The following is a 17,752-nucleotide window of genomic DNA, read 5'->3' on the forward strand; positions in this document are numbered from 1 at the left end:
AATCACTACGTGAAATGAAATTTCGTTTAAACAGAAATTTTAATAAAACTAACAGAGCAATGTGAAAAAAATACTGTAAGTATTCCACTAAGGCGTTTTGTCGCACACTCTTCGCTACGCTCGTTGTACTTTATTAAACCCATGCGTGCAATAATATACCATCTTATAAAACATGTATAATAATAAACTATTTTTCGCTTTGTAGGCTGTTTTTCTTCTTCTTAGATGTGAAAACACCACCTGTTGCATCACATCACCAAATTACAAAATTTGACACTAAATTTATTCAAAATTTGGCAAAATCAGTGGAAGAACGCAACATCCGTTTCGAATTGTTGTTGCGTGTGCTTATAATATTAGCAAATTTAACGATTTTTCCTTGACGAATTATTACAATTTTAAGTAGGATAAATATTTGTCGAATTTTACTATCGGCAATTTTTCGTTCAGTTTTATTCCTGAAAAAATACAGGAAGTGCCGACAAGACGCCTCCGTTTCGAAAATATCCACGAGGTCCCATAAATCTTTTACTACCATATTCGAGAAATTAATATTTACTACATTGAGTGCTAACTTTATGTTCTCCCCATGTGCTATAAATTTCGTATATTAATGTCGGATTGCATACCTTAAAAATATGCATTACAATAATCACCTTATCGAAGTGGGTCAATTTGAGCATGGAAAATTTTGAATTCATCATCAAAAATTCATTTCTAGAAAAAACCGTATTGAGAGCAAAATCTTAATGTGACCCACTTTTAAACACCCAGTGAAAATTTCTAATTATTTGCCCTAAATGGTGGAAATTTATTATCCTTGTAGAATAGTCTGTGCAAGAAGCCGGTGCAGCATTCTACCTGAACCGTCCCCTTTTAGCGGCCCCAAAATCCTTCCAAATCCGCCATTCAACACCGTCTGTTCTTGTAAAACCGCTCGTTCGCGTCATCGGTGGTCTCTTTTGTGTCTATGGCTCGCGCGTGTGCACCGATAACGTCTTGTTTTCCTCGACAACATTCCGAAGAGGCGGCTCACACGTGGTTTGAAAACGACGGTGTGATTTAACTCTCTCGTCACCAAATCGGTTGGTTCCCCTGCACTTGGCACATATTCGATCATTTCTGTATGAACGCATGCACCAGGACCGGTCTGAGTCCACCGTGACACAGTTTGCAGGTCAAGGAGTGTGTGCGTGTGTATCGATCGTGCAAACACCACCGCCACACTTGTACATGCTCTTCGGATTCGGCCAGCATCAATACACACCGCCGAACCCCCAACAAATCGCACAACAATCAATAAAGTCACAAAACGGAGGGTTGAAACGACCCTTCGGTGATTCCAACTAAAGGTTTTTTCCGGTCGCGCGTTTGGATACTACCAACGAAAGGGATTTTGTTTTGGTTTGGGGAACATTTTGTCACTTATTATTACACACCGCAGATTTTTATTTTTCACTCTAGAATATTTTTTTTTCTACCGTTTGTAGTGTTTTTGGCTATTTGTATACAAAAGTGCACTTGAGATAAGTGAATGAATTGTATTCTTAATTTATTTATCTGATAAAAAATTGAAATCTGAAAAAAGCGTTTGTTTTAATAAGAATTTAAAAAAATGTCAAAAAGTAACCACTGTTATATACAAATAACAAATGCATGTGGACGTTTTAAAATACATATTTCGAAATTTGATTAATTTTTCAAGATTGTTTTTTTTTTTAAACAGCGACTGTTTCTTTTTTGTTATTTGTTTTGGTTCCGTTACCAGGATGCTGATGCTTCAAATAAAGATCTTTTTAAAATAAAATAAAGTAATTATAAACAAACAACTTACGTATCTGCTGTATTTTACCCAGTTACCCAGCTTCCGTTGAAAAAGTTAATGGAAAATCAAGGAAGTACTCAATAATTTAGAAGTGTGTTATAATATCATATTTATTAAAAACAAATAAGAAATATTACTTAGTAAGGAAATAAAATTACTGATTTCGGAAAGTGATAAGACAATTTGTCATAAATAGTGATATTTTTTACTTACCTTATCGTTTCTTATGATAAATGATTTGTAAACAAACCAACTTAAAGATAATAATTTAATTCTCGTTCATAATCAAGATAAACAATTTGTGATGTTTCATTTTATCTTAATAGATTTAGTAGAATATTGTTTTATTTAACAGAGTAGTCTTGTAGTAGGTATAACAAGTTTTTGATTGCCTTAACATTTTTAAACAAATATTTTATTAATTAATTGTGGACAAAGTGTAAAAACATAGACACAATTGTAATTCTAGTAAAACTAATAATCTTTCAAAATGAGATTTTAAATTTGGGTAAATCTGGCAGAGATGAACGTTGGCATTTAGATGTCAATCTTTACGTTTCCAGCTAGAGTAAGAGACTACTTAAAGAATCTGTCAAAAAAATTTGACATTTATTTTTTGACTTTTGACATTTTTTCATGTCTGTTTAATGATACCGATGATTTTGTATATGTTTTGTTATAATTATTTAGTAAAGGGACAAAAATTTTGCCAATAAAAGCCACAAATAACATAAAACAAAGTTTCAATTTAGGATACAACTTCCTTGTTTCCTCTTCCTGGTGCAAAAAAACTTGGAAAATTATTTTTCGAAGAGAAATAAATAGAGTCAAAGTGCAAAATTCAAACTGTCATAACTTCGAAGCTTTTATAGATAGAATTTTTTAAAAATTTTTTCTATGTTTCTGGTATCGTACCTTACATGGGCATTTTTCTCTGGGGCGCGAGTTCTGGCACACCTGTATATTTTCCAGAAAAACTTGATTAAAATTTTTTTAGTGTCTAACGGTAACAAGTTTATAGTTATTTATTCGACGAGTTTGAGTGTAAATCGGACGCTTTATTTGACCGAGTGGATTTTTAAACCACGAGTGTAACGAGTGGTTTACCATCCACGAGGTGGAATAAAGCGTCCGATTTACACTCAAACGAGTTGAATACAACATTTTATTCTTCGAATTAGACTCAACAAGGCTTAAACTTGCTTTAAATCTGTTAAAAATAATTTGACGTTTCGTATTGAGAAATGCCAAACAATTGTCAAAACTTCCTTACATGGGAGAAAAACCGTAAATTTTGACAGTGTCGAAAAATAAAACTTATTATTTGTACACAAACATATTAATACCTTTTGTACAACAAAAAATTATAATATAAAACCAGTTTGCCATTCATACTTGATTAGATCTAATTTATCTCTCTTTCCACTTTCTTTTCCCACTTCTAGGGGATATTTTTTTTTTATAATTTCAGAGAAAACATGGTAACAATTCACATTAGAAAAAAAAATAAATGGAGTAAATATGATGAGCGTAGGTAGGTACTACAACATTTATCAAACCAAAGTCAGCAAGTTTAACGTGAATGTATTAACAAAAATTGTTAGGAATAGAATACATTGTTGCGAAAAGGATAATAATGAACTTTTACACTTCAGAATATATTATTTTTTCTGAATCTAAAAGGACGTGTTTTTTATTTTGTTAGGTTTATAAGTAGTCTAATTATTAAAGTACACACTATGAGAAAAAACATCCGTGGTTTGAATTGAAATAAAGTCAAAAAGTGGTTTATCTCTCCGCAACTTGCCCTATCGTTTTCAGTGTTTTCCTGTTACAAATCGGTTTTCGCGCCAAAAGCCTGCTAATTTTTGTGTTGCTCTAGGTATAAAAAGACAGTCAAAAGTGATGAATTTTGAGTGATCAAAACTTTGCTTTTTAAAAGTACGAATTAGTTTTCTTCGAGATTTTCTCTAATCAATTCTTTTGAAACTTGCGATTACCTGTTGCTTCTGACTTCAGCCAAAATTTTCTGTAACCGCTTTAGACGCTCATTATAATATGCTAGTGCTACGTACTTTAAAATAAAAATATTTGAAATTTTACTAAATTATGGAAAAAATGAGCAAAAAAAACGCCAAATAGCGAAAGAGACAAACTTCGGTTGCTAAACTTGCGGAGTTTTTTCGTAGACAGCGTTTCCGTACAATGACAAGGTATGACATATTTATCGGAAATAAAAAAATAAAAACATTAAAAGAACAACGAGGAAACATATTCAGCAGAAATCCGACCACACCACCGCTGCCGTCAATCAATACCCGGGCATCGCGCAAGGGTGTCTCGCACCCCTTCGACCGCACAACCCCGCCGCCACGGTGGGTACATTCCCGGCTCTCTTTGCATCCTCTCGAGAGATAAACGTGTCGATCGACCTTCTTGAGCACGTGTTCGACGATGACGAAGCTTCTTCTCTCACATTCACGAGATCGTCGTCGCGTGAATAAGTGGAGGAGGATCAACACGAACACGAAAACGAAGAAGAAAGAAGAATGAAAAAAAAAAACTATGCGACCTCAACGGTACTGCAATCGACAAAAGCACGCTTTTGTTTGGATTGTATTCACTTTCACTATCACCGGTAGCTGGTTTACAATGCGGTAATAAAATTATCGCAATCTCGCTAATCGTTTTATTGCCGTCGTTAAAAATAACAATGATAGCTTTCCGACACTTGACAGATTTTAATAGGGATGAGTTGAATCGTAATGATGGGGTTTTAAAGGGCGAAAAGTTTCACATTATTAAGTACATTATGTAAGAAATGTTTGTGAATGGACGAAAAAGTTATCTATTACTAGTCGAAGCGAAGGAAAAGTAGGTCATGTTTTTAATCTGTTTATTAACATTTTTGAATGAAAGGTTTTTTTATTGAATACTTATCTCTTTAAAGTAACCATTTGTTAACTGAAGAATACCTAACACAATCACCATACATAGTAATATACCTTTCAGAGGTTGGTAAATACGTCATTGCATCTCTTGGTTAATTTGTTTTGAGTTTTTTTACGTCACCCTTGACTTACCTAACCTCGAGGCTATGCTACTTGCACATATAACTTGAACCCTCTAATGAAATATTTATTTCGCACCTTACTCTATGTTGACCAAACAATTATGGTGTCAAATTGACATACTAGATACTACTATACTTTAGTGTAGTTATTTTAACTGTATTAATATTGTGACATGTTTGTTCAATCGAAACAATTGCTACACGCCAATAGCCACTTTACACGTTTTCCGATCAAGTGACATCGACTGTGTCCAAAGTTGTACACATACAAACATTAATATTGTTTACATTACACACGTGCCGAACCGTTCGTAGAAGTTTACAAACGTTGCGTTTTACCATACCGTAATAATTTAGTCCTAAACTTTAATAGCTTTCTGTGTTTTATACTAACATAAATTATTTTTTATTTTTATTTTACAAAGAACTGTAATTAAATTATTGTCATATTGATACACAACTGGAGTGACACTTGATTGTTGTTGCGACCGTTACCAAGGAAATTACTTATTACTGTGACATTTGTCACGTGATTGATATTAACAAGTGTGACAGCTGCCGACTTGATTTTCAAAATGACAGTCATTTAACTTGTCGTAAATCGACCGCATTTTGGCAAATCGTATTATCCCCTTGACACACACGTAACATCCCGTATTACAATCGAATTAATTTCCAAGGGTTGCTTCGTAACGTGTGGCAACCTCGCGTTTCGATGTTGGATGAGATAATGGCAGTAGGCTGTGCTGTAGCAGCAACAGGTTGGTCTCAGCCAACTCCGACTTGGCCTCTCCCTTTTCTAATCGACACCAGCTGATCAAACCCAGCCGTGGACAATATTAAATTCATATTTTTTTAAAAAACAATCGTAGGGTGCTTCATTCGCTTCTTTACAATGACTTTCTTCCATGCCTGGCTAACTGCGATTGCTTCCGGATGTCATTGACCTGTCGATTTTACTAATATGTATATTTTTTGTGTTTCAGACGGAACTTTCGGGCATCAAATGGCGTAAGCTGGTGTATTGCGAGTTGGGGGGTGGCGGTGCCGCCTCCGGCCATTGTGGCGGAGGCGGCGAACCCCTCGAAGATCCGGTGTTACGAAGTTACGCCCGTTGTCTCGCCGCCGATATACTCTGTGTGTGGCGGCGAGTTTCGACGCCACGGTCGACCGATATGTTCGAACCGGGACCACCGCCGCCGCCACCACTCAGTCTTTCGACGTCGAAAGAACTATGGATTTTTTGGTATGGAGAGGAACCCGATTTAGGGGTTCTTATCGCACCGGAACTTAACACTCCTGGTAAGAGAACGAGGGAAATGGAATGTCGAGTGCATGTGTAAGGGTTGGTTGGGAAAATTAAAACTAAAACGATTTAAAATAGGCACTACCCATAATGCGTTCAAATTATTTATTAAAGCATTCATTTGGGTGTTGTAATAAGCATCATTGATATAATACGAGGGAAGATCAGTTATTACGGTCCCTGATATACAAGAACACAAGATATAACAAAAATTACATGATTACTTTTCTACATAGTCCCCTGCAACTGCAATGCATTTTTCCCAACGATGTTCCAATGCACGGACACCCTTAGAAAAAAATTCTTTAGGTTGCTCCTCTAACCAGTTGTTTACGGCAGACATCACTTCATTATCGTCACCATATTTATTGCCACGAAGATATTTTTTTAATTTTGGGAACAAATAGAAGTCACTAGGGGCCAGGTCTGATAAATAAGCAGGGTGTTCCAAGAACTCGAATCCTGCTTCATAAATAGCAGTCATTGCAACATGACTTTTTTGAATCGGAGCATTATCCTGATGGAACAGGATTCACCTACTCAGCTTTCCCCGTCTTTTTTCCTTAATACACTCGCGAAGTTTTGAAATTAAATTGGCATAATAGTAGCCTGTTATCGTGTGTCCACGCTCTAAATAATCAACCAACAGGAATCCTTCCGCATCCCAAAAAATTGTGGCCATAACCTTACCAGCACCTTTTGCTTGTTCACACGTCTGCCTTCCCAGTTTAAACTCTCGAGACATATTTTTTACCACTTGGTAAGAAGAAGCATTCTCCCCCAGTACAGCCACCATATCTTCGTAAATCTCCGTTGGCGACAATCCTTTCTTTTGCAGGTATTTAATAACAGCGTGCACTTCAGGTTTCTCCATTTTTTGCAAAAACGACTGACTACTTGCAATTGGCTTTCAAATAAAATTAAAATGAAACAAGCAAGAAATCTGAAACTGCACCAACTAAGTGACAAAAGATCAACCTTTAAATATGTCAAATTATGTCAACGTCACTTAAACCCTACTATGTTAGGGACCGTAAATACTGATCTTCCCTCGTACATTGCTGCCAACCATATAATTTCAATATTACCTTCTATTTGTAAAAAAATAAAACAATCTTTGTATAGAAAACATTTTTATTTTATTAAAAAAATAAACAGAATTTTAGTTGTGTGCGACGCTATTTTTGTTAATGACTGTATGTCAAGGAACAATATCAAAATTAAAACTATAAGAACAAAGTTTTTGTTGTTATTTATGAAAATTGAGTTATTTAGAATGAGAAGGAAAACTTTTTTGAGAAAGAAGACTAAGTTTAGAGGTGCGTTTTCAAGTGTTCGAACCCAATTTACCTGTCCTAATCCCTCAATCCTTTTGCCAAACAAGCATAATCCCGATGTAAAATTAAAATTACCTGACTTTCCGGTCTTGCCTAAAACTCGAAAGACACCTCTTTACAACACAATTGTAAAAACATTCTTCCAAACGTTTAAAGTACAATTAAGAAAGTTTTAACACTTGTAAAACACACTCGAGATGGATCTTTGTCGATTTACGACAGTATATTAGTCTTGTCATTACAAACACGAAGAATTTTTATAAAAAAAACTACTACTAATTGTACAAGCGGTGTTTTTATCCGATCCGTTTAATTGAGGAAGAAAACCTAATCGATTCTGACCTCTTTATCTACGTCTTTGTGACTTTGTGTCCTTAAATAACCTCGAGGGGTCGATCGAAATCGGCGAGGTTTTTGTATGTAGAGTACGGTTGGGAAGTGAGACACATTGGGTTGCATATGTTTTATCTAATAACAAAAGAATTAGTTTCGACTGGTTGGGTATAAAGTTAGTATTAGAGACCAAAAGTAAAGTGATAAAGGGTTTTTGGGTTCTCCTGCATCACCTTTCTTATTGTATTGGTTCGGTGATGGGTGGCGCCGGTGTTCCTGTACATTCCCGTGTGTAGGAGTCGGGATGCCGGGAGAGCAACCCGATGCCCGTTTGTTGAACACACACCGACGCCGGGATAGGCAAACCGACGCTGTGAGGAGGCGGACGTCGCGCTGCTTTCCCTCCCATGATCAATACACGCGCGGCCGTCGACCAAATCGGCTGCAGATGGTGAATATACATGCGAGATACACCAAAAAAAACAAAAAACATCAACGGGTATTTACAGGGTAGAAGGGCGTTCCGAGAAGACTTGTTTTTTTTTTAAACTTTATTCTTTTATTTTGAAAAATGTGGTCGACCGTGAGAAATGTGGAGGTAGAGGCGTCGTCGTCGTTGTCATGACGACGACTTCATCTCGAGGCAGAAGGCACAAAGACCTCTTATCGATGGGCTGCACGAAAGAGCAGCTTCGGGTATGCACGTTTAGTGATCGAAAACAGGGGCGGAACATGAAGGAAATGACAGAAGTGAAATAAATTTCTGATTAAAATGACCTGTAACTTTAAAATTAATAAGTTGGCAACACTGAATTATTGGAGTTATTAGGCTGTAAGGTGACGGCCGTGCCGCCCTTCGGAAATGAATGACAATTGACTATAAAAATATGACGTTTGAATTTCATGTTGCCAACTTAATTTTATAGTCATAAGATACTTTGATCAAAAGTTTATTTTACAAAAAAAATGTAACCGGCGGTTTACATGACGACTAATTATTATTAAGAAATTATTGAATGGTAAAATATATCTCTGCAGTTACGTTTTTAGAAAATTATTGTCATTTTCAGATTCACTGGATGTGTTTTAGAAAGTTAGAATGTTACTAGAGTTATAAGTGGTCGTCGCGATTTAGTTTTTCCACTTGAAGCAAATTGTTTTTATTAACAAAGAAGTAGATAATGAGGTCACAACGTATACATATTATAATGTTGCTTATTACGACGCAAGTGTATTATCAAGCTAGTTTCACCGGTAATAAAATTAGAAACAATGTCGACCTTTCTTCCCATTTGCATCCCTTTTTTCTTTAATTTTATGATTTTCTATTTCAAGTGTTTATGTAATTCTAGCAAACATCCGAAGATTAGAATTATGTTGTCATTCGCGTAATTCTCATTTACATAATTCGAGAGTACATAATCGTGATGGTAATGGAAGGTTGTTAAATCACAGATTTTATTGTTCGTTTTATTACAAAAAAAAAAAATGTGGTGGCAATAAATCATTGGGTGTACATATTTGCAAATTGAATATTTTTACCGAAATGGAATAATTTAATTATTTAGGGATTAAAATTGGACCCATCAATCAATGTCTGACAGACTTAAATTAAATATTTGGCACTTTAACTAACGATGTTTCAAGCAACCAAACAACTTTCTCTTTACAAATATTTAATTTTCTAATAGAGTATTATACAAAATTACACCTGTCATTGTTTACAAACGTAACTTTTTTACACATTATAAAAATTTTGTAGTCCAGGTAATGATATAATTTATCGGTTTTCACATTTACGGCAGTTTAAAAGTAGTTTAATCGTTTTATGAAGTTGTAAACAGACAGTTAGTAGGTAATAAAAACGTTCAGTTTCACGATCGAGTGGTCTGGTGTGGCATTTTTTCTTCTAATTTTTGCATGTCGATAATAACGGCATCTCGTTACCGACTCAAATATTTGCGTTCCGTTTACAATACTTTCACGCCACTGTTCCAAGGTTGGAAATACCGAATACGAATTTTCCAATTTCTCAACATCTTGTGGAAAAATTAATCCAATGAAGGAAGCAGGCACAACGCCAACGTGTTGTCCCGCACCGTACGATCTAGTTGGCGCGTTTCCCCTTTCTCCAAATGACGTCACATGACGTCATCTCGTACGTCACTTAATTGTTGGGGCTCCTCCTTCGCGTTTAGCGCGCGCATATAAACACACACAGAATGATAGTCCCCTATAGCACACATCTGTCCCGAAAGAAGAGAGAAAGGTCAATGAATTTACCGGCCGGTGGAGAAGTCGCGGCAACGTCGCAATCGGGAAAATTAATGTGTTGAATTTTCGATAATACTCTTTCGGGGATATGTCACATATTCAACCCTCCGAAAAAAGGGTGTTCTACACTGAATGTTTAAACGTCAACAATTTACTTTATCATCTGGAACATCCTGTATATCGAGATAGTTGGCTGTTCTTTTGTTTCAAACGTTTGCCACGCTACCTGCAATGGGAGTCTTGATCCTTACTTATCGACATGACCGATAAGCCAATTATCGATTTTCGAGAGTTGGTTTTTGATCGATTTGACACAGGTTTCCTGTTTTTATAGATTAAACTCTCTGGGTTATGAATATGCATCGCGTTGTTTGCGGGGGAAAAGTTGAGGTAGAGCAGTGGCGCGCACGAGCAACATATGTAGGTTTTTTTTTTTTTTTCTAATTCCACGATCTGCAATTCAAAAAGCTCTAATGATTGTGGAGTCGATTGCCAGCCCAGGTAGCAACGATGCATACAGGTTCATCGAACCGGTTGGACTCTCTCGACGGCATGTCGTATACGTGGTGCACCGGTTATTTAGGACGTCGTCTACACGAATTTGTCGGTTGTATTCTCAAAAACAGTTAATGATTTTTTTCTGTTTGTTTAATAAAATATTTTTTTTTTGTAATTATACAATTTTTTGGATAAAATCTGTGAAATGCGGCCGGATTTCTGGCCATTGTTTGCTTAAAGAAACCGCTAAAATGCCGTTTATCAAACGCCGTCTAGTTCATTTTTGTCGTTGTTATCCTAGAATAGAAGTCATTGTAAACCGGTGCTTGGTACAACAAAAGATTCAGCTGAGCAAAGGAATGTGATAAGGTAGTGTTCCGTAGCAAGTTTTCTTGTTGTCTGAAAGTCCTGATGGATTTCACGAACACACATCGACCTCAAAAACCTGACATTCTTTTACGTTAAGTAAGGTCCAGGACGTCTTGTCGGCTTTTAAACACTCACAATTTATATTTTCAATGAAACAGTAACTAATTAATTTTATATTAGTAGAGATTGTAAAAGGAAGTAGTACAGAGAAAACGTTGTTACGGTATTTCCTTGGCCAGATTCGGGGCCAATTGATTTGTTATGGAATTTAGTGTTTTTTTTCTCGAAAGAAAAAATGTTTCCAAATGTTATTTAGGAGATTTTGCTTACAATCAACAGGTGACAGTTCATCTTCTTTTTTTGTCACTGACCAAAACCCAAAAAAAAAACTCCATGTCACGTGCCAGAGAAAATTAGTTTAAATGCGTCGAGAGTGTGACGCAATTTCGCGATACCATCGCCGGTTTCTAAAAAGTTGAGGAAAAGGGTCGGTGGCGACGATGACGATGACGATCGACGCATCCACGCAACCCTCAGTGGCATCGATTGGTGCGGGGTGTCGCGTGGGAAGCGGTATCGGGCACATGTGCACCGCATCGTCGACGATCAACGAGCCGAACCCACGTGTCCGAACGATTTTACACTGTTGCCACGATGGGCAAAACAGTGTTGGAGGAGAGTGGGGGTCTCAAATTATCAACAAAAAATTATTGAAATGAATTTGAAATGAAAATCAATAAAGTTGGTCGAGTTGCTTTCTCCCTAAAATAAGAATGTCCAATATTTTACTAATACTGGAAAAAAAATTCTAACTATTAATGAAGTAAAATAAATAGCACACTACAGAATTATACGTTAAAAAAATCAATGCTTAATGGATTTGTCAACAATGCTTTCTCCTTTCAAAGGAAACATTTTATTTGTTTCTATTTTATTTGTCTGTTAGTTCCTGTATTTTTAATTTTTGCGCAAAATGCCAAAGAAAGTCGCCTAATACTAATGGAAATCTTTAAATTTTGAGTTACTTGATGTTAAGTTGCATTAGGAATTGCTGAAATTATCTTTGCTTTTATTCGAAATAAATCTGAAATATTCACTAGAGCTTTAAAAAAAAAGCAGAAATTGGGATTCTGTAACGTCTCAACAGCATTTTAAATGAAAACCTCATCGGTACGCACTTCCGTCTTTACTTTTACATCACCAATCGCATTTTTTGCGCCGTAAAAGAGCAAAAATCCAGCTGCAGGTGCTAAATAAAGGCAATAACAATGGCCGAGTATTGTGAATCGGTTCCGTCATGAACGCTGCAAGGCGACCTACTGATCTACAATGCGCAGAGTAAAATGTTGAAGGTCGTCGATGTGAACGATTCAATCTGACATCGACGTCGTAATTAAATTTTTGCGAGTACCCTTAGGACGATTGGACCCCTTTTTGTTTGATGTTACGTCAGGTTTGACACTACCCGAATGCCAACGCGCAACTTTCTTCATTTAGCAATGCGGCGACGACATCAACCTGTGCGCAATATTGGCCTCGTTTTTTTTCTTATTTGGATCGTGGAGAGTGCGGTTTTTGAGACACCACGTAGCGATTTTGACTTAAAATTATTCATCGTTGATTAATTATTTGACGAATTTTAAACGGCACGGCCGGTTCATTCATTTTTAATTATCAGCATTGGGGGAGTTTATTTTCTTGTTTTACCTCTTTGAAGTCGTTTCATTTACATTTTATACGCAACTGCTTTCGACGAGATTTAAAATGAGCCAAGTATTTGCGTATTCAAGTTTTGGAATGCTCAAGTTTCACTTTTAGCCAATATTTGGACTTTTACCGGCTCCTATTTGAATTTGCGACGACAAAATTAGGACGTGCGTCTTTGCGCGAATTAATTTAATTGGAGGATTCTAAGCTCTAACGCCCCAACATTTCGAAAATAAAATTGGTTAATTTAATTTTTTATGAAACTTAATTAATTGAAATGTTGACAAAGCTTCTTCTAAAGATATTATTTCATTACTATTCAGAAGTCAAATCAATTAGCGTGAATCTCAAGAAGCTGCTACGAAAAAAATTGCGACACGAAAACAAGAATTTTGATTTGAGGTATGAAATAGCTGTAAATAGAAACAAAAGCCGCCTATCCAGGCGATAAAAACCCGGTGTATTGTGATAAAATATCTAAAATAGAGTTCACTCGCTGCAAAGTATTAATCCCGGCACACTCCTACGCCTCTGACCTTGTCGTCGGCTTCATGAATGAAAAGAAAAATCCGTCGCGTATAGTTTTTCACGTCGTTTTCGTGTGGGCACCATCTCCGTTTAATCTCGTCGTGACGAAGGTGCCAACTCGTTGAGAGAGTTTCGTTCGGATTTGTTTTGTAAACAGGCGTGCGCGTGTCTTATCTCGTTCGACTTTTCGCAGTGAGTGTACTTTATTAGCGGTAGGCACGCGGCAGGAATCGCGATGAGAGCGAATATCGGAATTTTAGCTCGCTAAATATGCAACAAAGGACGAAGAATCGATGATTGCGATGATGACGCCGCCCATGGTATGGTATGGCGACGCGACGGTAAACTTGTTCCGATTTGGCCAAGGTAAACTGGCAACGTGACGGTTATTTCTGGACCCTATCACTATTGTTAGTGGACGATTTGAAGCCTCTCCATAGGCGGAGGAGGCACATAGTGACGATTAAACAGCGATATTGGAAATAGAAGAGTTCAAATCTGAGGAAAAAAAGAAGAAATGCGACACATGGAGGAACATGTGCTCGTTAAATCGGACCGAAAATAGGTCTTATGCAAGTGCTTGGCGACACCTGTATACGGGAGAGTAGGGAAATAAAAAATGAGTTTTTTACTACCAAAAACTGGATTATAAAACGTTATATTAATAAAGATCTTGTGATTAGAATTTTTTTTGTGTATCCTTACAAACGCAAATAATTTTTTGAAAAAAGATCATAAAATAAAACAATTGTTTACAAAAACGTACACTCCAGCGTCTGAATTTTAAGTTATATTAGAAAACTTTATTTATCTCAATTTTATTAATATTTAATAGATGCAGTTGGAATAATATAATACAGTAATACAGGTGTCTCAGAAATAATTGAGATGGTTTGATATATTTTTTTTTAATTCCTTGGAATATTATTTGAAATCTTTTCTCCAACTTCTACGAGTCGGTTGAAAAACAGATGCGATTAGATATTTTGTTATAATTTGTTTTTTAAATGACTACAATTAGGACAAAGATTTTGTTGTTTCTTAAAAAATAAAGGCACATGTGGCAAATACAAAATTATAAATGTTACATGGTTTTTCAATATTTGTCTTATTAAAGAACTCTTTTTTTTTTTCAAATTAATAAGAGTGCAAAAAATATTTTTGTCTACTAGTGAATTTTTTTGGAACTAATTTTTCCAGTCAGCAATCGATAGTATTGTTCAGTTAAGTAAAACATTTTAATAATGTATGGAGGTTTTCCGATGGGTTGATACAGAACATGTCTTAGAAAAAACAAATGCGTTTTTTTAGTTATGAAAATGATTCTACCTCAGTACTACGAGTACTAACAAGTTGTATACTAAAATTAAATAAAGAAAAAACAGTTTGATGAACTTAAATCAAGGCAAATGTGACTAGCATATGAAAACATGAGGATTTAAAAAAACATTGTTCTTATTTTGGTTTTTCACTGAAAGTTTATTATCTATGACTTGGTAAATCAAAAAGATATTTTTTTTTAAATTTGAGCTCCCATGAACCTACGGGAAGATTTTTGCCAGACTCAGGATTTCTTAATTATTTTTTTTTAGTTTTATTTTTGGAATATTTTGCTAGAAATTTATTTTTTGGCCAATCTGGAATACCTTTATTCACTCACCATCCTCAAATTTTCGTTGACATAATACGACGCAATAAGTCTACGAGTATTCCCCTTCAAACAAAAAAGGTTAAATTTTATTCTATACAGGCTGGCCCAAGAAAAAAATGCCATGTTAGGTAAGAAACCAGGAGCATGGAAAAAATGTTTAAAATTTTCAAATTTATAAGAGTTTAAATTTTGCACTTTGACTCTATTTATTTTTGTTGGAAAAATGATTTTCCAAGTTTATTTGCTACAGACTATTCGAAGAGGAAACAAGGAAGCTGTATCCTAAATTGTAACTGTTTAATGTTATTTGTGGCTTTTATTGGCAAAATATTTATACCTTTATTAAATGATTATAAAAAAACATTTACAATATCATCAGTCATTAAATAGATATAAACAAATGTCAAATGTCAATTTTTTTTGTACAGATTGAAATTTTTAAACATTTTTCCATGTTCTTGGTGTCTTATCTTACTTGGAGTTTTTCTCTGGGGCGTAAGTTCTGACACACCCTGTATAGGGGTGTTGTATATTTTTGTAGAGTGGGGTAAAAGCTTAAAGTACACACGTGGGCATGTATGCGTAGATGTCTAAAAAACATCTTGGACGAGTCTACTTTAAAAAAGAGGGGAGTTTTTGGAAACAGTGGCATGTAGATTCGCTTTATTGTCGCAATATAAGTGTGTACTTTTAGCTATGATTTTTGAGTAGGTATTTGTGTTTTATTAGGAACAAACATTTTTTACAAAGCAAAATAAAGAATTTAATAATTTGAAACAACTGTGCATCGAAGTTGTACTGTTTTATTAATATTTGTATTAAAGTATTTTTTAATGTTTTTTTAATTTTTTTTATAGATTCGGAGCAGGGTTCGTGGGAGAGCGGCTTGTCCTACGAGTGCCGATCTCTCCTCTTCAAAGCCTTGCACAACCTGATCGAGCGTTGTCTCCTCTCTCGCGACTTCATCAGGTTGGGGAAATGGTTCGTTCAGCCGTACGAAGGTCCAAAAAAGAACGACTTCACCATGACTCACTTATCGTTCTCTTTGGCGTTTTTCGTGCACGGTGAGAGTTCCGTATGTGCGAGCGTTGACGTACGGCAACATCCGCCAGTCCGGAGGCTTACCAGGTTGCATTTGCAACACGCTCAATCCTCGACGTCGGGTCTCAAAGGTACATTGAATGTTTGCTAAAGGCGTGTTTTTTGATGTTTTTCTTGCAGTGATTTTGGCTCCGTATGGACTTGCTGGGACTCTAACCGGTCAAAGTTTCAAGTCTTCAGACCAAACATCGCGACTGTTGGAAGACTGGGGCCACTTTTATCCATTGGATAAGAGTAGCAGTTTGACGGATAGCAATGTGGTGGAAGTCATCGTCGGAGGGGTCAAAATGAAGTATCCCTCGTGTTATGTCCTCGTCACCGATCTAGACGATACCGTCAATGCGTCAATGATGAACTGCACGGGGGTGAATCCCCCTAATGGGGTTGTCAAGAATGGAACAAGTAAGCAATGTTTTTCTTCTCAAACAATCTTGTAGTAGTGTTAAATTGTAAACAATTTCGAACGGTGGAACGGTGTCGCGCATTGTTCAATGAAATACGATGTGTCTGGACACAGACAGAAAAAAAAACATTTTATTGCGTCGAAATTTATGACAATTTTATATAACAAAAGGGAGGTTTTCAGACCGACCTGTTGGAGTGCCATTCTCGAAATGTCATGAGTCGTAAAAATATTAATTTATTAGGTGGTATTAATGTCGACGGGGTTTATGAAATGTTTTGTTGGTAATTGCGTTCTGTAATGACACCTGTCATAAATAAAATCAGAATTTGATTTAAAATCTTGGAACAGTTTATTAATTTTTTGGTTACGTGTACATGTTGACAGTCACGTCTTATGGATGTCACCTGTCACTATTTTTTATTGATCTTCTTTTATTTGGTCACGGGTTGCGTTTGAATGTTTCTTTCATGGTGTTAACTTTTATTTTCTCAGTAATTTCAAGGTAGTTGAAAATGAAATGTCCCAGCGAGTTGGTAAAGTCTATTATTGATCTTTAAATATTAAAATATTAAATTAAGCAATTAAAATATTATCTTTCTGCACCATTTAAAATTATTTCCAACTATACAAGGTGTTTCAAAAATAAGTTACAGTACAAACTTACGTTTTTTTTATGAAACACCGTATGGCTTTTGCATTTTTGAGGTGGCTTTTAATTGCGATGATTTTAAACCAACTTGTATTAGTCGATTTTGCTTAGTTTTTTTTTTAAATATCTTGGTTTCTTTGACAAAAACATACTGTGTAAAAAATTACACAAAAACATAGAAGGAGTTAATATTTATAAATTTTAAATACAAATTTTAACATTTGAAATCATTGGCTTTATCATCAACTCGCTGGGATCCCCTGTATAATAGGTCAAACCTCTCGTCCACTATTTCGCCCCTTTGACAACGTAATTAAACTCTATTTACGCATGACAGATTAATTAAATCTTTGAATAGTTGACTCGTAACGCTTGTTTTTGTCACTTGATTGAAATATTTTTTGTGTAGGTTCGCCGATACTGACCCAAACGCCGCCTCCCTCACCGATTCAGATCAACAGTAGGGTGCCCCAACCAGGTCCGTACTCGGTCTCCGTCGAGCACCCCTTATCCATGTCACGCGACGAAACTGCCGCTACCGTACTGCCCGAGAGGGTATGGCAGGAATGCATCCATGGGGGCCCTCCGGGATGCACTCAGCCGACTTCCAATCCACCACACGAATTCACCGGCCAATGGGATTTCGTGGATCCAATCAAACGCGCCAATTGTACCTGTTCTAAGTGAGTCACGTG

General features: G+C 36.1%; 1 protein-coding gene across 2 annotated transcripts in view; it reads left to right on the plus strand.

Moving 5' to 3' along the window:
• Positions 1–17,752, plus strand: part of LOC123003575 (mediator of RNA polymerase II transcription subunit 13) — a 28,774-nt gene that overhangs the window by 2,457 nt on the left and 8,565 nt on the right. For both annotated transcript variants that reach the window (XM_044396395.1, XM_044396396.1), the window contains exons 2-5: positions 5,885–6,200; positions 15,759–16,073; positions 16,123–16,404; positions 17,467–17,740. In XM_044396395.1, coding sequence (XP_044252330.1) covers positions 5,885–6,200; positions 15,759–16,073; positions 16,123–16,404; positions 17,467–17,740 — 1,187 coding nt within the window. The remainder of the gene's footprint in view (positions 1–5,884; positions 6,201–15,758; positions 16,074–16,122; positions 16,405–17,466; positions 17,741–17,752) is intronic.

Source organism: Tribolium madens, unplaced genomic scaffold (genome assembly GCF_015345945.1).
Source record: "Tribolium madens isolate multiple individuals breed KSU strain unplaced genomic scaffold, Tmad_KSU_1.1 Scaffold_1;HRSCAF=32;Tcas5.2_LG8, whole genome shotgun sequence".
Classification (NCBI taxonomy): Eukaryota; Metazoa; Arthropoda; class Insecta; order Coleoptera; family Tenebrionidae; genus Tribolium; species Tribolium madens.